The 21,488-nt window shown below is 43.8% G+C and overlaps 1 protein-coding gene across 2 annotated transcripts in view; it reads left to right on the forward strand.

Annotated features, from left to right (window-relative positions):
• The window catches only part of LOC122622276 (headcase protein), an 83,623-nt gene extending 65,089 nt beyond the window's left edge, over window positions 1-18,534 (forward strand). Inside the window, exons 1-5 of one of the 2 annotated variants that reach the window (XM_043800604.1) lie at window positions 9,653-10,160; window positions 10,308-10,496; window positions 12,048-12,136; window positions 12,225-12,324; window positions 12,511-18,534. In XM_043800604.1, coding sequence (XP_043656539.1) covers window positions 10,110-10,160; window positions 10,308-10,496; window positions 12,048-12,136; window positions 12,225-12,324; window positions 12,511-12,684 — 603 coding nt within the window. In that variant the 5' untranslated portion in view covers window positions 9,653-10,109 and the 3' untranslated portion in view covers window positions 12,685-18,534. Of the gene's footprint in view, window positions 1-9,652; window positions 10,161-10,307; window positions 10,497-12,047; window positions 12,137-12,224; window positions 12,325-12,510 lie in introns of those variants that run through there. The other variant, XM_043800603.1, reaches the window with a different exon arrangement.
• Window positions 18,535-21,488: the final 2,954 nt, after the last annotated feature.

A 21,488-nucleotide genomic window follows, 5' to 3' on the forward strand; every position in this document is an offset into this window, starting at 1 on the left:
CTTAGCTTGGTTTAATTTGGTTTGATGCGCTCCTCCAAGGATGCGCTTGTTGGGTCGCTTCAATTTCATCAAACTAATCCATCAGCAGTTCGATGATGGATCTCCCTCCAGAAGCCCACCTTCCTCAAGCGCTCCTTCATTATCTCTTTTGTCTGCGATTCAATCAAAAATTTGCCTTGGCTTTGCGCAAAAACAATTGAGTTTGTCTCGCCTTGAGTGGGCGATGGATTTGGGGATAGGTGCCCGCTTAAGGATTCTCCTGGCCATCTCCGCTGGATGCTCCGCATCCTTGCCCCCAACCACCTGCATCCTGGTCACGCCCCAATTGTGTTTTTGGCATTGTCGCGGCCTGTGTCTGACAACAACTCTCGGCAGACGCCACTTGTCACGGTCCCCTTTCCGTTACATCTCCCTCTAAAGTTGAGTGGGAGTTTTCGCTGCAAGGATTTTCGTCCACATGGAAGGTGTCTTGCGTGCACGCAGAAAAATCTGTAAAATAACATATAAGGTGGATAGTACAGCTGTTGCCAGATGAGGCTGTATTTTCTTCAGTGTGGCCTTCCTGCATTTTAAGTGCTTGCAGAGGCCACCTTCAGATCCTTAACTTCAACTTGTGCCCAACCCATCGCCTGTGTTAATGGCACTTGGCAAATATTCGCTGCATCGCCGACGTCGTCGTCGTCGTTGTCGCCGTCATTGTCTCATGTGCCTCCTCTCCTGGAGAACTCCAACGTCCTGCCACCATCCTGCCACCCAGAACCCCGCTTCGATTTGTCCTGGTCGTTATCTATTGCTGGCAACGACAGGCAGCATTGATTTAATGACATTGATGGGGCGCCACTCCCCGCAGGACCCGCGTTTGCCCCTACATTACACGCTGCTCTTGATGCTTTATTTATTGATTTAACTTTGCAATATCGCTGGCATACTCGTATCCTTTCTATCGCTTTTTTCCTTTTGCATTTCTTTTTTTTTTTTTATTTGGCGCACTTAACGCGTTTTTGTATCCTTGAATGGATTTCCTTTTTATTCCTGCAGCGCCGGCAAAATTTATGCGCTGCCTTCGCTATCAGCCAACTCCTCTCCTTTGATCCCTAAGCTTCTTTTAAATAAATATCCAAAAAAAATAAAGAAAAGTGCTTAGTTGAGTAGTGCATTGAACTCGTGCTTGCAGCACTCGCTTCTATTGCCTTTTATTGGTTTTTGATTTGTCTTTACCTTTTTGCGCCTGCCTCTCCCCCAAGTATTGTTGCGTTGTTTTCTGTTCATTAGCCATAAGGAGCTCAAGTCGAATCATTGCGAATCTCAGTCGGAAAGTGATTGCAAAAATTAATTAACGAAGGGCCACGCCCCTTGCGTCTGCCTTTGAAAAAGCCATGATACGCCCTTTTCATGTCTTGTGTGTGTCTGCTGAATTTTTTGTGTGTGCCCTTTTATTTATTTATTTATTTCGGTACTCTGGCATTCTGGTATTTCGGGATTCATTTAGGGTTCCACTGTCTATCATTCTGTGCGGGTGTAATGAAATTATCCTGCGTGCTCGAAATTCTCTCGTCGCAAGTCCTTATCCTTATCCCCCGAGCAAGTTCAAAATTCGTCCTTCAAACCGGTGACTGAATGCCGCCGAGCCTTATGAAAAAATAAAAACCCACAGACAAGAGTCGACTGCAATTTAATTACTCTGCGGCTTGCTGTTTGCAAACAGTTTGCGTATATACGTGCTGTGCTCTTTGGCATACCTGGAAAACCGAGCAATTTGCTTTTCATGACGGAGTCAAGCACCTGAGAACTCAAACTCAAACTCAAACTGAAACTCAAACTGAAACCCAACCGACTGACCTGACCCTCTCACACATGAAGTCTGACCAAACAGTGCAATTTGTAAGCATTTTGGCCCCAGCTCAACTCAGCTCAAACGTTCATTAGTTTGATTACCCCGAAATGGAGTTGCAAACGGAGTGAGAGTGCTGGCGATGTGGAGTCCTGTGGTCGCCCCAACATATGCAATGAAAAATTCAGAAACGCAATCAAAAAATTTACCCCGAGTTGATAGCACTCTGAACTTTAAGCCATTACGAAAAAAGTACATGAAGGAGCAACTTGACAGCCAGCGAAAGTTATGGAGTAGGGATTTCACAACTTATACACAGGAAAGTGTACTGTCTTTCCTTGCGATTTCTTGGTTGAACAACTTAACATGAATCCATAGCACTTGGATTACTTCACCCTTTAATAACATTTTCTTCGAGTGCATTGCCAACGTTCGTGTTTCTGGCCATGTGCTTTAAATCATTTTCATTTTCAGTTGAGCGCTGACAGCAGCTGTGGCTCTGGTTCCGTTTGTGTCCGCCTCCCGAGTCCTGAGTCGCAGGTCCTGCGTCGTCCTGTCTTCCAGTGGCAGGAGCTCCAGCTCCATCTGTTCCTTGGTCATTGTCCTGTGCTGATTTCTGTTTTTGGCTGTTCAACTCGCCTGTTCGTTCTCCTGCCGTCTGAGCCAAGCACTTATCGCACCTTGTTTAGTCAGTTAAACTGTCAACTTGGACGAGAGCAGTTTTTCCAACCCCCCTCCGACCCCCGTCGCATTTCCACCATTTCCACGCTTTTCTTGATTAATTGCAATTTGTGTGCGCGCTGTGTTGTTGATGAAGTTTTTAGTGTCCGACAAAGTGCTGTACTTTCCTCGCTAATTATTAATGTAAATGTTTTCACTTTTAATAGAAGCTCAGCCGCGCCCTCTGTCTGGGTCAGTTTTTCTTTCGTTTGGGGGGCGGCGTGAAAATGCTGGGTGGCACGCTCTTAATTGCCCCCAAACATGCAGCTTACATGGCCATTGGCCAGCTTTAAATCGAATATGGGTGAAGGGGGAAGGGAGAGGGGAGAAGGACTTTCCATTTCGCTGAAATCCACCGCCGTTTTTCCGTCTGAATTGTGGCGGGTGTCATTATCCTTGCGGCTCATATGCGAGACGACGAGCTTGTGTTGGTGCTTGTCCTGATGCTCGTGCTCCTTAATTAGAAATGCTAATGAGCCAAAGCTCCCAGCCAAAAGCTACTTAGCGATGTTAGTGACACCTTCAAAAGTGATTCAACCGCATGTGAAAGCGGGAATTTCGAGGATTTCGGTGGCACATATAGGGGGCATTGTCTCGGCATTCGTTCTTTTGTGGCACGATTAGCGCTCCTGATGAGCAGTCGAAAAGTTGATATCATCGCCATATCAGCACATGAGCTGGAAGCACAGAGATGGCATGTCTTTGATTCAATTGGGAACTGGGAACTTCATGGATATTTTAATAAAGATATCAGGCATGTGTATTAATGTAATATTAATGTATATTAATTGCAGCTACTCTTTATTTCGGTTACTCACCTTTGAACTGTGTAAGCAACAGCTTGTGATGCAAACTAAGCCCAGATTGATTAGGTCTTGCAGGAGAAGCTTACACAAAAACATTTTTGGAACCTAAGTCCTGCGTCTTAGTGCCTTTGGAACCGGTTCGCCGTGGAGAAAGTCCTCCAGATCCTGCGAGTGCCAAATAAGCCCTCATTGAGGTGCAGCCACAAGGACCCTCGTCATTTATTGGCCTTTAAAGCGGCGTCGAGTGCACTGGCTTCTTCTAGCCCTCTCTCCGTCTCTTTCTCTCTGTCTGTCTGTCAGTCCGATTGTTTGCCCGTCTCTTTCCCACGGCCGCTGTCTGTCTCTTTCACTTTTGGTTTGTGTTATTTTCTGGCTAAAGGACGAAAAGGAATGGGTCTGCGGTGTCGGGGATTGGAGGTTTTTAATGTCGTGTTTATTTTGACATTTTCATTATGTGCGTATCTTGTTTGTGGCAGAGTGACTGTGTGTGTGTGTGTATGTTCGTTCATTGTCTGCGTCTGGCTGCGTTTTTTATGGTTGCCACCACCCCAACCACCAACAGCCAACACCAAACTTCTTCTTGGCCTTCACTTGAGCTTTTGTTTGGTGTCAAAACCCCCTTTTTAATTATATTATTTGAACCTTTAACCTGGAAATGTTAAAGTTTTCCCGGCAGAGTTGAGTGCATTTGCTTTTTCGTTTGCCTGAGACTTGCATTTGAAATGAAATTCTTAAAACTTTCCTTCGCCGTTGCCTATATCGAGTGTCCTTTTTTTGGCCACGAAAGGAACAAGTTTTGCGTCGCTTTTGTTTTAATCAAACTTTGGTTGCCTCGTCTCCTTGTTTATTTTTTCGTTGCCAGCTTATAACTTTTCCCTGAGGTTAGAATTTCCACGCTTTTCCTCTTTTGTATTGTAATTAAAATGCAGACGGCTGTCTTTGCTCCTTTTCCTTTATTCCTCTAGTTACTATTTTTGCATTTTTCCTTTTCTTTTTTTTTTTTTAGCTAGCCAGCATGGCTGTGTGGCAATTATAAAGATATGCTCCAAATGAGTTCCATTCCGAGCCATTTCTCAGTGCGGCGATAAAAATTACAGCAAATGAAAGGGGAAAAACGCTGGAAAAAAGTAGAAAAACGCCCGGAAAAAGGCAAATTTAATTAGGTTCAACTGCGCTCTCCACTTTCACCCCTTCCCCTTCAGCGATCAATTGGTGGGCAAATGCAACCGTCTCAGTTTGTTGACTCCCACTTGTACCCGCTCTTATCTGTTTCCCCATTTTCCCCCCATTTCCCGCGATTTCCCGCCACTATTTGCACTTCCAAATGGAGGCCCGACTATTTCTATTTCTGTTGTTGACAGCACTTATCGCCTGGAGCTGGAAAAAGTCTACTTCGGTTGAGGTTCATTGATCCATGGGTGTGATAAGAGCCCAGGGAGCAGCAAGTGGGTGCTTAACCCTATAACAACTACAGGGTATGCAAAAGAAAGTGTAAAAAACTTTTCAAAAATACCTGCTTCAGGTTTAGAAAGTATATGCTAGGTGTGCCAAAAAAACTTAAAGAAGCCTTGCTTACATTTAAGCACCATTGTGTATAAACCTCCGCTTTTTTAATCATAAACAAGCTTAAATAAAGCAAAGCATAACGCATACGCACCGTTGCCAAGTTGATATGCAGCTAACAAGCGACGCACAGCAAATAGAAACCCCTCGTCTGTGCAATTATATAAATGAAAGAGTGAGTTGCATCACCCGCCTCCGCAGTCGCAACGATACATATGTTTGTTTGCCGTAAAGCATCGGGGGGATTAAGTTAAGTGGAAGAAATTACACCAGAGAGGATACACTTACTCTTTCTCCGGACTTCTTTGCCTTCTTTGGCTTTCCGCCGGAGGAGAAATGGCTTTCAGTTCGTTTAGTTTTGGCTGCTAATGTCGTGGGGATTAAGTTCGAATCAAAGCAATGTACTGTGACTTCGTAAAATGCAGCAGCAGAGAAAGGAAGGAAAAAATCCAAAAAAAAAAAAGAAGGAAAACACCAAAAATGAGTGCCTTAAAAAATAATTAAACAATTAAGTTGGACAAGGGCAGCATCATAACACTATTAACAGCCACCGAATGCATTTAAATTGCCTGCTTAGCGGGGAAAATGCGGGGGCGTGGAGCACTTGGATCCAATAACCATCAATGTCTGGCGAATGTCTGGGAGATGCCTTTGAAATTTGCTTTTCATATAAAAATAATTGTTATGCCCGAGAATAAAGTTTAAAGTGGAGGGACCAAGCCAACCAGCAAAGAAAACTGAAAGCAGGGAAAGGGAAAGCAGCCTCGCGGCGGGATGCAGTTCAATAAACTGCGAGAAAAGCAGGCAAAAGCATGCTTCAAGGCGCCAGCTTTTGCTTGGGCCAAAAAAAAAAAAATTGGAATTGGAAATTGCATTTGTTTTGGCTCTTGCCTTTTGCCCCATACATAAACCTCCTCCTGCTCCTACTGGTAAAACGCTCTTAGCCAATCGAAGAAAGCCATTATGCCATAGCACATTGAACGCACGATAAATAAGGACCGACCCAAGTCCAGTCTATGGCAACAAGGACCGAATACGATTTATTTGCAAATTGATATTTAAAGGTCAGCAGCATATCCTTTAGGATACTAAACCGGCCAAGAGCAGCTTAGGGCCATCCCAAGCACTTGGCTAATGGCAAAATGCAAAAGATGCAAAAATCCCTACATCTTGAGGGCAGAGAAATTAAAATTTGTTTTCGAGTGCTTTCAGTGAAAGGAATATTATCCTCATGACGGGAGGACATCAAAAACTTGGCACAGGACATGGCCAGGAGTTTGGAGGGGTTCGGGGGTTTGGCAAAAGTTTCTTGAACTCGCCAAAGCGAAGGCAGCTTATCAAAAAAACATTTCGACTGCGCCGCCTAATGAAGTTATAACCCAGACAAACCCTGACTAGATATGCAAAGCTCAAACTCCTACTCGCTTTTCGTTTTTGCGTTTCTGTGTACTTTTATTTTGCAATTGTGTCGCGCATTTGAATTAAGTGCAAATGACATGAGATTTTCAGGGGAAAACAATGCGAATAGCAGCTGCCTCTTAGGAGCTGCAACCCCTCGACAAGCTTTTAAGCCACTTCACAGTTGTATACTACAACAACAGAGCTGTGAGTGGAGTGCATTTCCCTTCCCCCCCACTGACTTTCCAAGCGACTTTGCTTTTCCCTTTGACTTGGCACTCCTTTTGCTTGTTTTCCCTTCGTTTCGGTGCAGTTTTCATTGTCTGGCTTCGTACTTTTTGAATTTATTGAAATGTTTGTTTGTCTGCCATGCTCCGCTGTACAGGAAGAAAAGCTGCCTCTATTCTTCTCTTAAACATTAACCAAAGTTTGCGTTTATTGTATTCCGATTTCGGAGTCAAGTTGCATTGAATGCTTATATTTATATTCCTTAGCAATTGCATAGCTCATTTCTCACTGTGTAGTTGTTGCCTGGCTGCATTGTTGATGGTGGTTACTTCGTTTTCCAGCTGCGCCTGGCGGTATGCTACGTTGTTCGCTGTTGCATTTGTTGTCGCAAAATATTATTACTCCATTTCATTTATAAAAGTGGCACTGCCCCCTCCCCGTAATCCCGTAATTCCGCAACTGCAATTCCATTTCATTGTCAGTGTCTTGTAGCTTGTATCTTGTGCCCTGTGCCTTGTGTCTTGTCTGTTTGTCTCTTTGCCTTGTTGGTTGGGGGGAAAGTAGTAGTAGTGGCATTGTTGCTGGCTTGTCATTGGCTTTAACTCCTAATCCTCAGGTCACATCTGGGCCATTGATCAAAGTGTCTTGCTGGGTAGACAGCCAACTTATTCCGCTGCTTAAATTAAGCACCTAGCACCACGCCCACCTCGGCAAACAAGCCAGCCGCCCACGAGGACCGCGACTGCTGTCAGTTTTGCCAATGACAATTTTCAAATTTATTCTGCCATTTCTTTTGTCTCTGTGGCAAAAAACGCCTACGGGTTCTTCTACGGGGATAACCATTTAGAGCGCAGACAATTTTTCAATTTCCCCACTCACACGCGCGCGATTGACAATTGGAGAATGAACAGTTTTTCCGGGTTAATAAAATAGTTTTTCCTCGCAGTTACACGCCCACAACGTCTAATGAGGAATTTCCCTGCTCTTTAAACGGTTTGGCGCAAAAAGGTAACTGCGGCGATGTGTGGGGCCTTTGGAGGCTCACATGTGTTTGCTTACTGTCTGCACAAACAGGCGGCGAAACACTTTTATTAACTTTAGCATAAAGCTTAAAGGAGCCGAAAAATAATCGAGATAAACAAACAGCAGGATGAAGTATTTATGGCTGGCATTTTTAATGGATTAAGAGCAGTAGTTGCTCCACCGTCGACTTCCGTCGGCACACTTAAGCCCTAAGCCCAGCAATGCCATTTAATTTAATGTGTTTATGAAAAGCCCAGCACTTTGAACTCAACTAAGGAGAATCGAATCGAACTCGAACTCGAATTCAATTGAATTGTAGTAGTTTCTTGGGCCATTGTCTCCGCCTTTGGTTTTTGGGGTGTGGCGGGAAAACCTTTTTGATTTGTGGCCCCAGTGAGCTGTGAGTTTGGGTGTTGGTATTTATGGTCGCTTGTCGGGAGGAAGTGCTGCCTGATTTATGCGTCCGAGGGAAGTGACAACTCAATGGCTTCATTAGTGTCCTTCGACGAGGACTGAACAAAAACCCAAAAACGCTCTCAAACCGAGGAAAGTGACGTGAGTTTATTGCACTTCGACTTTTGACTTCTGCCGAGCGCCATGAAAAGTTGTGGCGCTCTCGCAATAATCTCGAATTCAGCAATAATAATTTCATGCTTATAATTTGCTGAAGTTCCCCGATGCGGTTTTGCCAAAAACTTTGCACACGCGATTCTCATAAATTATGAAGAGAGGCAAAGGTCCTCAATCCTTTGGCCCCGTCTGAGTTCATTCCCGCTTTTTGGCCAACGACCGCCACCGTCAGCCCAGAAGAACTCAACTCAACTCAACTCATCTGAACTGAACTGAAGGCAGTTGAAATTAGCAAATCGTCACGTAGCCAACATGGAGCTGCGGAATGTTTATGGCTCTCAGAAAACAGAGAAAAAGCCAAGGGATATATAACTTTCAATAAAGCAATATGGGTTACTAAGTTCTAAACATGTTGAAATAAACTAGGATTATGAAAGCTATATTTATTTATATGTGCCTAAATTAAAAAGAGTTTAATAGACTTGCAACATTTTCTTGCTGTGCAGGGAAAAGCTGAGCAAAAACCGAAGATGGAATGTGCGCTACATGTGCGTCTGCATCCTTTTTATTTCATTTTTTGGCCGTGTTAAGAGCAATAGCGAGGCAAAAGATTATTGCTACAGTTGGCTGTGTGCTCTGTGCTATCTGGGTTATTGTTATTGTCCGTAATCCCAGACGACGAGAACCACCCATCACATTCACCCACAGCTACAGATACTACACGCACATTCTCCTTGAGCAATCAACTTAATTGCTTTAGCAACTCACCCCGACATTTTCCGCCGCCATTCTTTTGTTTAATGAGTGAAAATTGTGCCTCGTATCGCTTACGCGGCGAATGGCGAATGTCTCCCAATTTCTCCCGCTTTGCCCTGCTCGGCATGCAAACACTCATTAATCGAAGCCGTTGTTGTGAAACAATGTTGGGAGTTGATTTTATTGTTTCCAAGATTTATGAGCTCTGCTGGTTCTGGCCTGGCCCCCAAGAAGTTGGCAAACAAACATTGCATTGTCGGCCCCGTGCAAATATTAATTTGTTGATTATTTCGCCCGAGAGGCGGGAGGCGGCACCGTGAAAAGAGTGTCATCTCGAAATGGAAGAAGAGGGCACGGAACAACACAAGTTCTCAGCAAATATTGGCAAAGATTCCAAAGGGGCTTAAGCGACTTGCCCTCTTAGCTCTCTGCTCCTTATTAAAAGTGCATTAAACCTGTCCCACAAACAGAGCAGAACAGAAACTTAAACGGAATTAGAAACAGAATTAGAAATAGAAACCGAAACAGAAACATTCCTCAGCTGCAATTGATTGGTTCTACGTGTCCTTTGCCTTAATTCCGATACATTCCAATGTCATGCCACTGAATTATTCAACCTGGTGTGGTCGCCAAACCCACTCTCTCCCAGTCTGAGTGCTGTTAGTTCGTCTGGTCAGGTGCCGGACCATCGTCAATTACCCAAACAGAGTCACAAATATTCCCTCATCATTGGGTTAGTTGGCTCTGATTGGCGGTGGAGGTGGTGGCCATGGTGGCCATGGTGGCAATGGTGGCTGCAACTATTCCCACCTTGGCCATATTTCGTGGATCCTTTCAACACCTTTTGCCTTTTTGACGGCTTTATCACCAGCCGGTGGAAATTGAAGCGCGGCAGTCTGTGTGTGTGGGCTCCTCTGCCGGCTCGCCATATTGATTATCGATTTGGGAATTGGCCTGGACTGCTTGTTTGCCTGAATTAACTTACAGTCCAGGCCAAGCCACACACCTGGCTAGCTAGCTAGCTGTATGTGTGTGTGTGTTCCTGTGTTCATTCAATTTGGGCAACGTGTTAGCCACTTTGGCTTAGACAACACGGTGCGGAGTAGCGCTGCGCTCTGTTTTTGCCCGGCACGTTTGGATTTTATGGTTCATTTGTTGGCGCTTAGACGCTGGCTGGTTGCTTCGTTTAGTCCCTCGGCGGACATATATTGGAAATGCTCATTGGACACCACCTCCAAGTTGACAGCGGGAGAAGTGCTGGCGGGGTAAACGAACCTTGTTTCTTAACTCAACAATTTTGGCAGCTGCGCGCCGCATTCAAATTGGGAATCGAAAACTTTTAAGTTTAAGAGTGTTTCATCAATTCAAACCTACTAATACCTTTCATTCTTTTTGCTATATTTCTTTTGCAGATTGAGGACGAGGGCAACCACGGCAACGATGAGACGCGTCTCTTCATCCTCTCCTCGCTGGCCCAGTCCCAGATGAGCCGGGTGGCCTGCATCTTGTGCGAGGAGCCGCTGCTCGTATTCGATCGCTATCCACTGGTCGATGGCTCCTTCTTCCTGAGTCCCAAGCAGCATTCCAGCGGCTGCATCGAGGTGAGTACACTCTGCATTGCTGTGCCCCAAACGCGGCAAAAAGAACGATTTACTTTGTCTTGACTTGCGGATTGGAGCATGATAAATGTATGAAGATTTCACTGCGCTTTGGCCGCACTTTGAACATGTTCTAGCTGTATTTCTCACTGTGTAGCCATCATTTATAAAACGTCAAATGTGGCATGGCAACCTCTGGCTGCTCTGTGCACTCCCACACCCACACCCACAACGACGCAGCTTTCACTCGCCCACGTGCCCCCGAGAACTTTCAGCTGCAATTAGCGGGCGAACTACTCCATCCATCGCCCGCCACTCCCATTTGCTCATTTTTCTGGCGACTCTGGCTCTGCGGACTGCGGACTGCAGACAGACCCCGCAATTTATGACCCATTTAAGTCAGCGTAATTACGCCAGCGCCCAAAGAAGAGCCCGGGAAAAACTGCAGTACGCCGTTTGCCGTTTGCAGTATGCAGTTTATAGTATGCAGTTTGCCGTTTGCATTTTGCACATTTTGCATTTCATATGGAGGGACTGCACGCACGACCTACGCCTTTATACTTCGCCTGCTTTCCCTGGTTTTCCTGGTTTGCCTGGTTTTCTACTAGCTGCCTGCCTGCCTGTCAGTCTCGCCCCTTTTTCCCCCCCACTTCTGGGGGCTTTAAATTAAGCCTGGATTTATAATTCATTGCCAGCTGCTGCTGCGGCTGCTGCTGCTGCTGCAATCGGAATTGGCTCCTTTGTATATGCCTCTTTTCCCTTGACTTTGACTCGGTCTTCTGTTCGTGGGCGGCAGCAGCAATCTCCTGGGCAAGTTTATGCATTTTGCATTTTATTTGAAATTATTATGTCGCGTCGCAGTGGCAGCTCCACTTCCTCATCCCCTTCCTCTTCCTCCTCGAGTCCTTGGCCCTTTGTGTGAGGGGAGCCATGCAAGAATGCGCTCAGTTCTACGGCCAAGCCCCTCGCTTCCTCGCCCTTTGACAAAAGTGGAAAGTTGATACCCTAACAAAGGGAGCTGTTTGCCAACTGGCGGTCTATTTGACTTGCCAAGCCTTTGAAGGCCATTTAAATGGCAAGAAATACATGTAATTTCCTTGTCAGTTTCTGTGTAAAAATGAATCTCCGGCAGTCTGTTTGCCTACAGATACTTAAGAGGATTACTCATTATTTCCTTTATGTATTCTATACGTTACAAATGCTAGTTGTAAAAATTTAATTTTTCACAACGTTTACTAGTTATATGTTTTGGAAACTGCATTTCTACATTCCACTACCAAAACAAGCGCAATTTGAATACATAAAGTGTAGCTCCCAAATTTTGGCATAGTGTATTCAGGGGCTTAGAAGTCGCCGTTGCAATTCATTCGTTTTCCTGCCATAATTTTTCATTGTTGGTGTGTCTGCTCGGTGGCCCCTGGGCTCCTGCTTGAATTATGCGGCTGGATCCTGCCCCTTTTTTGTGTCCTTTTGTCTGCACCCTTTTCACCGCTTCCGCTTTCTCAACCGCTTCCAAACCTCGACTCCAATCCGCTTTCCTCTCTCCTTTTCCAGGTTAAATACGAGGGACGCACTCTCTACTTGACCTGTGTGTGCATGAGCTGCCTGGACGGAACCTCCAGCAGCCGCGTCATCAACTGCAGGTGAGCATCTCGAAAGGGGAGCTTGTGGTGGAAAGTCATAAATTAATACATTACATTTGTGCCTTTTTTGTTGTTGTCTCGTTTGCAGATTCTGCAAGGAGCCGTGGGATGGGTCCAGCCTGGTCCTGGGCACCATGTACGCCTACGACATCTTTGCGGCCATGCCCTGTTGCGCCGAGCGGTTCAAGGTGAGTTTATGGCCCCATAATGTTTATATTAGGTCAATCAAGAGGCTTTAAGACAGCCTTAAAGGATATATAAAACCTTTTATGGGCAGCCCTTCGATTAAATAAACTTTATTTAGACATGATTAATATGTGCATGGCAATCGTTATAATTTCCCACATTTCCGTCTCCCCCTCCTCCCGTTGCAGTGCAATAACTGCTTCAAGATGCTGATGCATCCGCAGCAGCGTCTGAGCTTCTACAGTGACTACTCGCACGGAGTGACCTGTCCGTACTGCAACACGCAGGACACGCACTTCGTGAAGCCGCTGAGCTTCTGCTACGCCAAGAGCCCGGCGACGCGGCTGCCGACGCTCGCATAACATGAGGCCCCGTTGGAGTCGCCCGTGGGAACAGGTGCCACCGCCACTCAGGTGCCAAACGCCCAGGGCGCTCCAACGGCCTCCAACGGCTGCAGCAGCAACACCATCGGCATCTCCATCGCCATCGCCAGCAAGCAGCCACCAAAGCAGCCGCTCTACAATGCCGCCATCGATTATTCGGCACCGCTGCAGCAGCAAATTAACCCGGACTTGATTGGAGCCCATCCGCATGCCCAGCAGCATCAGCAGCAGGTGCGGCAGCAGCAGCAGCAACCACAGCAGCAGCAGCCACAACAACAGCAGCAGCAGCAGCAACAAACACAACAGCAACAGTCACAACAGCAACAGCAGCAGCAGCAGCAGCAACATCAGCCTGCGGTCAGCTCATTTCAGAGGAGCAACTTCACTCAGCAGTCGCATAAAACCATGAACATGATGGCCATGACAGATGTGATGAGCAAGTACCAGCAGCAGCAGCAACAGCAGCAGCAACAGCGCCAGCAGCAACACAACCTGCAGCCACAGCAGCAACATGCAACACAGAAAGGACTCGAGGGCCTTCTATTGACCAACACAAACACAACAAACAACAACAACAACAGCAGCAGCAGCAGTATTAGTAACTTAATCATTAGCCATAATTCAGCCAGCAATACAGGCAACAAAATGCAGCCCACTTGGGGCCAAAGCGATGCCATCTCGGCATTGTGGGGCTGCTCCAGCAGCAGCAGTGGCTGCTCCTCGGGCAGTGGATCGCAGCCCTCGTTGAGTCCGACGGCCAGCAGCATTGGCAACGATGGCTCCAAGATGATGTTGTGGGCGGCCCAAAGCTCGCCACAAAATGCTGCAACACTCAGGGATTCAGGATTCAAGGAGTTGCAGCGCCAGCAGCAGCAGCAACAGCAGCAACAGCAGCAGGTGCCACAGCAACTGCCACATGCAGCCTCGCCCACAGCCTCGCTGACCAGTTCCAGTTCCTCCTCGAACGGATGGAGCGCCTCGCATTATGGCAAGCCCAACATCTGGGAGCTGCCAGGATCCGCTGGCCAAAGGACGCCGGCCAGCAGCCACGACATCTTCACCGATCTCCTGTGCAACCTGAGCATCAGTCAGGACAACAGCAGCCAGCAGGCCAAGGCCGATGCCTCCGACGTCAGCTCGAATTCCTCCTCGTCGGCCGGGGAGCTCCTGGAGGCAGCCAATATCTGGCGGTTTCCGGAGTACGCCAGTCAGCTCTACAACGAGGAGCCCACTGGCGGCGCAGCTGCCTGCATGCAGCTCTTCAACGACTATCTCAACATGAACTAATACGAAGGATTAGGAGCCACAACAGCCTGCAGCATTTGTTACTCTAGATAAATTGAAAAACAAAAGTTGAGGAAAAAGGAGTAAGCAGGAAGAGGAGGAGAGGCTATATATAGGAGCCACTCCAGGAGCGAATGTTTTAGTTTTTAAAATCATTTGATTTTTTATACATCTAAACACAACACATCTAAAACCGAGAGAAAACAAAGCAAACTAAAAACAATTTTCTTGTTATTTTTGTTGAGTTTTTTAGTTCTTTGTTTACACACCTACCTAAACGAAAACAAGCAATTTTTAGTTTTATTTTATAAAGCAAATTTTTTATACATTTTACCAAAAAAAAAACAAACCGAAACGTAAAACAAAAAAAAAAGGGAAAACGAGTAAACGAGATGAAGGGACAAAAAAAAAGAAACATTTACATCACGATTGAGGGAAAAGTTTTATTTAGCAAAAATTGAAGGCAGGGCATTAAATTGTTTAAACAAATCATGATAATTGCTGTGCTGCTCAATAACACAAAAAATTATAAACATAAAAGGGAGAAGGAGAAGGAGTAGAGTAGTAGAGTATAACAGAACGTGAGAAGGGGAGAACATGAAACATTTGCTACAATTTATGAAACGTAAAATTACAAAAAACCTAAATTTAAAAACAACATAATCGATAAGTTGCACATCTTTACCTAAGCGATTGGTAATTATTCCTAGTTTTAGTAAGCGAAAGGAGAACCTCTAGAACCGATTAAGTTTCTCGCTCCAGTTCCGAAGAGTTCAGTTAGGTCCTCAGAGTAATTCAGCTCCCCAGCAAACCACCCATTCACCCACCCACCCACTCACTCACTCACTCACTCACACACACACACCCACACACCCATAGCAACCAGGCGGCACATGCAACAAGGTCATCACTACCAACACCAGCACCACCACCACCCCCCGCACCAGCAACCCCTTTCAGGAGTATTTCAAGCAGGCGACCCGCACCCACGCCCCCAAACTCTTAGTTAAGTCCTCGATGAAATGAAAATATAATAAAAATACTTTCGGCGCAGCGTGATCATTAATTAGTAAGTCTAAGTGTTAGGTTATAGCGATCTTCTTGTATATGTGTAGGGTTCTTCTCTTTGTCTAAAATAGCAGAGCAGCCGTATGTGATGGATCTCTAAAGGTTGAGTGCGAGCAAACCACATGCAGGCACTCACTATCGATAGGTTTAGTAGGTTGTAAGGTCGATTTTTTCTAAATTTTAAATATGGTATGCAAGCAAACATCCAACAATTTATAGAGCGGTTCAATGTTTCCTGTTTTGTGTTTATTCCGTGCTTAGAAAAGTCACCAAAACCCTGGGGTAAAAGCCCTTCCCAATCCCACAGTCCTCTCGCCCTCCACCTCCCACTCGAACTTGTGAGTATTTAATCGAATTAAAATAAAAATTTCCCTTCTGTGAAACTGCTTAGGCAGACTAAACCTTTTCTAAACCTTTCCCGTCTGTGAAATTTTTGATGAAATTGAAAATTAAAAACCAATTGATATGTCCCCATCTGTGAAAAATTATGCAAGGCAATTCAAATCTTCAGTTTTTCTTTAACCCCCATCAACTGTGAATGGTATTTAGGCAACCTAAATGTGAAATATTCTGTGAAAACTTGCATGTAATTGAAAGTAAAAACCTTTTGATATTCACCATCTGTGAAAGTTTTGATGAAATTGAAATTAAAACACCTTGATATTACCCCGGTCTGTGAGGAAAAGTTTAGGCAAGCTAAACCTTAAACAAGATCAGCAGAAACTGTGTTAGATTATCCAGCTTCGGTTCTCTTACTTTCCCCTTTTAAAATGTCGTGAGTTTTTAATGAAATTAAAAGTAAAACCCCCTTGATATGTGGCCCCACTGTGAGTAAATGTTTAGGCAGCCTAAACTCAAAATCGATCAGCAGCAGCTGTGTTACCCCATCCCCTGAATCCCTCGAGTTCGCAACGAACCCTAAATTGTAGATCCCGTAAGTTTCGTCAAATCATCTGTGAGCAGAGTGCCGAGTCCTTCCCAAACAGCATTCCATTTCGGAAAGATGTAGTTGCGCAGGCTCGGCACTTTTAAATAACCTTCACTGTGAGCGTTCGAAAGGACAACATTTTTATGAAAAATTCTAAACCCACACAAAATTGTGACTAGGCCAGGCCCACCAACGAAAACACGTGTGACACCCAGTTGAGAACAAACATTTTCAGAAAATGTCTAAACCACGACCCCCAACCAAAATTGCCTCCATTAAGACAGCCAAACTGTGACATCCCCCATTTGCTCAGCCCCTGTGAACATTGAAAATGTATTTGTATCCCTGTGAGTTGTCCTTCGAAAGGATTGCGATTTTTGAGAAAAATTTAAAACCCCCAACCCGAAAGCACTTGTGAATGCTCCTAGACTAAGCGGTTATCTCTTTGGTTTCACATTATTTCGTATATTTCTCAGCAGTGTGATATTTCTTTCTGTGTTTCCCATCTGGCATTGCCTGTAACTTTTTGAAAAAAGAATTCAAAAACCTCCTCGAATATCTGTGAAATACCCATCCTTCGACACCCACCCACAGCCCCTTTTATCCCCATTTGGTGACTTTTGGTGAGGGAACTGCTTGAAATACAAAACCCTGGGTAGCGGGAGTGGGATCTTAGGTTGCATGTGCTGCAGTTACTCCAGTAATCACAAATCGAACGCCTCCTTTTGGGCATTTAGCATTGCCGCCATTTTACATACCAAATAATACACGTTAATTAAACGTACGACATTTTTTTCAGAACGCATGAAGGGACAAACTGAGTGATAGTAAATTTTTTTTGTATACAAAACCCACGATAACGATAACGTCTTCGTTATTCCTACTTATATAGAGCTACCGTTAAGTTTATAAGTACATACCCTATACCTTATACCCTATACCGTATACCGTATAAACCCTACACCTAACTAACCTAAATTGATAGAAACTACACATTTTGGCATTTACTTGAGAGGATTATATATAAGTTTGGCACAGTTATATATAATTTTCGTCTAAATCTAAGGTTTTAATCTAGCATACATGTACGCGCAGGAGGAAGGAGAGGAAGTGAACTTATTTATAGGCAAGCCCCAACACACACACACACACAAGAACATGACACACAGATACACAGCTATAGAGCATATAGTTATATAGATATTTAATTGGAGTAACCCCTAGAGCCCTACGCTAAACTACACTACACTACAAATTATATTGGTATAAGTTCTACGCAAGCAAAGCTGCCTTGCTCACAAAGGCAGTGGCACCCGCACCACCAACTACTACGTAAGTCAGCCCGTGTTTTAGTTTGATTCAGTGTTTGTTTTAGTTAAATGTCGAGAGATGAAACCACAAACTTATGCCCACCTCAGCCACCAAGAAAGGATAGAATCGAACGATGGACCGCGTATATAGAGAGAGAGATAGAGAGAGCCCCAAAACAGTAATAGTCAGACTTCCGATCACAACTAACTCTAATTAATCGCAACCACTAGACGGCGAATGAATAACGCATATTTAGTAGAAGTCTTGAGTCTTGAAGTAATGAGGCCCAGGAAGCGAAGGAAGGCGATTGCGCGAGAGAGTAAAACACATTAAAATGTAATTTATATTACCTCCTTAGCAAAAATCAATAACAAATAACAAATAACAAAAAAACAATGTTTTCTTAATGCATTATAAACTATGAGAAATCAAGGCAAAGTAAAACAAAATATATGTACGTTTAAATCAAGTAATCAATTCATAAACAATTAAAAGCAGTTGTTTAGTTCATAATTTGTACTCAAAAGAAGAAAAAACCAGCACTATCACATTTTATGTTACACAAATGAAATATTTGCGCGCCTTCCCCATTTTTCCCAATTTTTTGTAATCTTTAGTTACTGGAACATGCCAAAAACCGTGTAGAAGCAGCAGCAAAATGTTTAAACTTTAACCGAAATTCTTAAAAACCAATTTTTGATGGCTCCCTCCGAGCTTTCTCAGATCATCTGATGACGAAATGTACAAATTGGTGAAGTTTAGGCACTTTCAACCGCAGTCCTCCTCCGATTTCCTCCCAAGGTCAAGGCAATATAGCGCAGCAGATATTTCCGGAACAACAGCCCCCCTCCCCCCACTTTGTAATCCCCCGCCCCCCATCCAGCAAATTTATAGATTGATTTTTTTAGCCACCCGAATGTAATTTTTGTTTAATTAAATATACACACCTAGCACACTTTTGTTTATGCCTAATTCGTAATGTGTAATATATGTATACTTTGTACCTTTTTATGTTATACACAAGTCCTTATCCCCTTATCCCCCTCAAGGAATCAACCCCTCGCCCAGTGTTTAATGCCCCCCTCCCCCTCCCCACACCCCTACGCTCCTCCTCTCCTACACATTTTGGCAATTCAACTTGAATGTCTACTTTTAATGTAATTTAGTTGAATATTTTAGTTGATTTTTATTATTATTATTCGTACTCCGTATGGAAACTAAATAAATTTAATTGTATTTGAATAAACGAAACGAAAAAAAAGGAATAAAATTACATTACTTTCTGCTATTATTATTACTACGATTAATATTGAATTTTTGTTGAATTTTCAAATGATTAAATGAAATATTTTTAATAATTTCCATTTGGTTTTATTTCTCCCACCATTCATTTGTTTTCGCTACCCATTATTTTCGGTTGCAACTGCATTGATAAATCCATTTATCCATTAATGGATATAACTAAGTGCCGGACGACAAAACTGCCGACTAGAAGAAGGAAAGAGCAGTAACCTTTACCGAAATGTATTGCTTAGCAGCATCAACGACCTGGGTTCCCGATCCAGTTTCCTCCGATCGCGACTTAGTTTAGCAGCTACCTCAGTTTAGTCACATCGATAGAGTCTTAATTGAACCACACAGTACATAGTTTACTTACTCGACGTAGGAACATGTTAATCGCAGCTTTTAAACACATACATATGTTAGCTTAGAACGGGAAGTATGCAACGTTTGATTTAGAGAGCGACCCCACTCCAGTCCAGTTTCCCGTGTTTGGATTTATATACCCTACCTTTGCGTTGTTCTTTAGCTAACTTGCTTACTGAGTTACCTGCGTCCCCTGATGCACTAAATCAATGTCTTAGTTGAATTTTGAGTTGAAAGCGCAGAAAGCTGAGCTGAGATGAATGATGGTCAATGTTGTAGTCGAATTTTTGTTCACGTTTGTTCTCGTTAAGTTGAAGATTTCATGCCAAAGTACAAACCTTAAATCAATTCTTCGTAATTCCTAATACCTATCGTAATACCTCCTAACCCCAAATCCCCCCCAGTTTCTTTGAAGTCATACCAATCTAAGTTCGCTTGAGGTCGTCTGCCTCACATCCCAATTGGGCTGCACTTGTTTAGCATCTAAGTGTATTTTATAGTCGTATATATGGTAGCCATATATGATGGTCAAGAAGAAACATATAGGCAGGAATACGATCCCCGAGGAAACTTTAGTTGCATTTTTGGCATTTTGCACAGGTTTTGCTAGAAACGAATTTGGTTTACTTACTATAATTCGTGTCCGTATGTATTTGAATATTGTATTGGAATTATCCTTAGGGTTACGTAGCATTTAAGCAGCAGCGTGTGCGAGCAGTATATTGAACCGATGTGTGACGAACCGCTGGTTAAGTGGACCAACAGTCGGTTGATCAGATCTTTGGGTAACCAGAGATCCACTATTACTAGGCGTGGGTCATCGTGACATCGTGTCATCGGTGACCCACCGAAAACTGGAGTGTTGAGCAAGCAATACGAGCGAAGGCCCCCAATGGCAGCCAATCTGCGGAAGAACTGCAAGAGCCCCAACTCGCCGCCTCTGGGCTTTTTGATTTAGCTAATAGATTATGTAGGGAAACACAAACATCGCACACCACACAACACACACTACCCACAACCCTGTACACTATATCTATATATATTAAACATCTTTTTTGAGGCGCACCCGTGCTGATGTGGAGTATGAATTGTCGAACAATCGTTGCCATTTATTTCGCTATAAGTCACCAGTCCAAGTCGTGTCTATGTGTTGTACTTAGGTTTTAGCAGTGCCCACGCGTTCGTTTTTAACTTATAATCCTCGATGTTGTGTTTTGTTCTCTGTAGGATCATGTATTTATTACCTAGACTAGCACTAAAGCGTAGCCTAAGCTTCATGAGCATATAGCATATGGCATATGCATATACATATATTTATTGTGTATAGGGATATGGATTAAGATAAAGATAAAGATAAAGATGATGAAAATGATATAGAAGGCGAAACCGAAGGACTGATCCTGTGCGCGTGTGTGTCGATATTTGAAATGTGATCCAAGACTGACTGACTGAAACAAACTCCAAGCAAGGCAAGATGAATAACGATAAAGCATAAGTACTATATAGAACATCCAGGCAATTCAGGTATGCGAACTAATCAAGAATTCAAGGACTTCCAGCGAACACAGAGACTAACTACGAAGCAACAAAAGCAAACAGAACTTTCTACCTCATTGTTGAAACGTTTGTAGCCGAGTGTGTGGCTCTTTAGCACCCGACAATACCTCAGATGCAGAACCAAAAAAAAAATGATTGAAGATTTGAAGATTGAAGTGGGAAACGAACAGAGAAGAGTAAAAAAGAGAGAAGGATTTAGAAGCAGAGATGAAGGACTTTCAGTGTAAATTTAATACGTATTACGGTGTAGTAACCATCATCTCCATCTCCATGTCATATACGACATATCTCATCGCCAGTCACGTCAGTCATCACACTCACACACACAGAGGCAAACGCCACAAACACACACTCTCACACACACACTGCCACAGTCTCAGGACCCCAGTCGTATCATCGCATTCCATTATCTTAGGGATATAGTCGATATAGTAACACAGTCACGCGTAAGAAGACAACACCAAGTCAAATCAAACCATTCCAATCGAATCATTCGAAACGAATCATTTAGGCTAAGCGAAAGGACGAAAGGACGAAGCAGGACAGCCACAAAATAGTTGATAAGCACTACAATTGGCATCATTAACAATCTTAACAATCATTTTGCAACACACTTTTGTTTGGATTTGCAACTTGCATTTGCAATTCGATTTGGATTTGAATTTGCATTTGGATTCACTTGATTTCCGATTGAAAAGAGCTCCCCGATATGTGATATTTAATTGGTAATTGGCAAAATTGAATTTGAAATCGATAGGGAAGATGAGATCGCGAAGGAAACTCAACATCTGTGAGCATTGGCTTAGCACTTAAGTTCGAAAGAGATTAAGGATTATATATACATACGTGTACTTAGATTCGTAAATTCGGATTTGGATTCGGATTCAGATTCGGATTCGGAACAACAACTGTGAGCGCATTAAAGATGAACGAGATCTGAAATCAAATGAACTTTAAGAAAAATCATATGTGGTATATTTTTTGGCTT

Source organism: Drosophila teissieri, chromosome 3R, assembly GCF_016746235.2.
Source record: "Drosophila teissieri strain GT53w chromosome 3R, Prin_Dtei_1.1, whole genome shotgun sequence".
Lineage (NCBI taxonomy): Eukaryota > Metazoa > Arthropoda > Insecta > Diptera > Drosophilidae > Drosophila > Drosophila teissieri.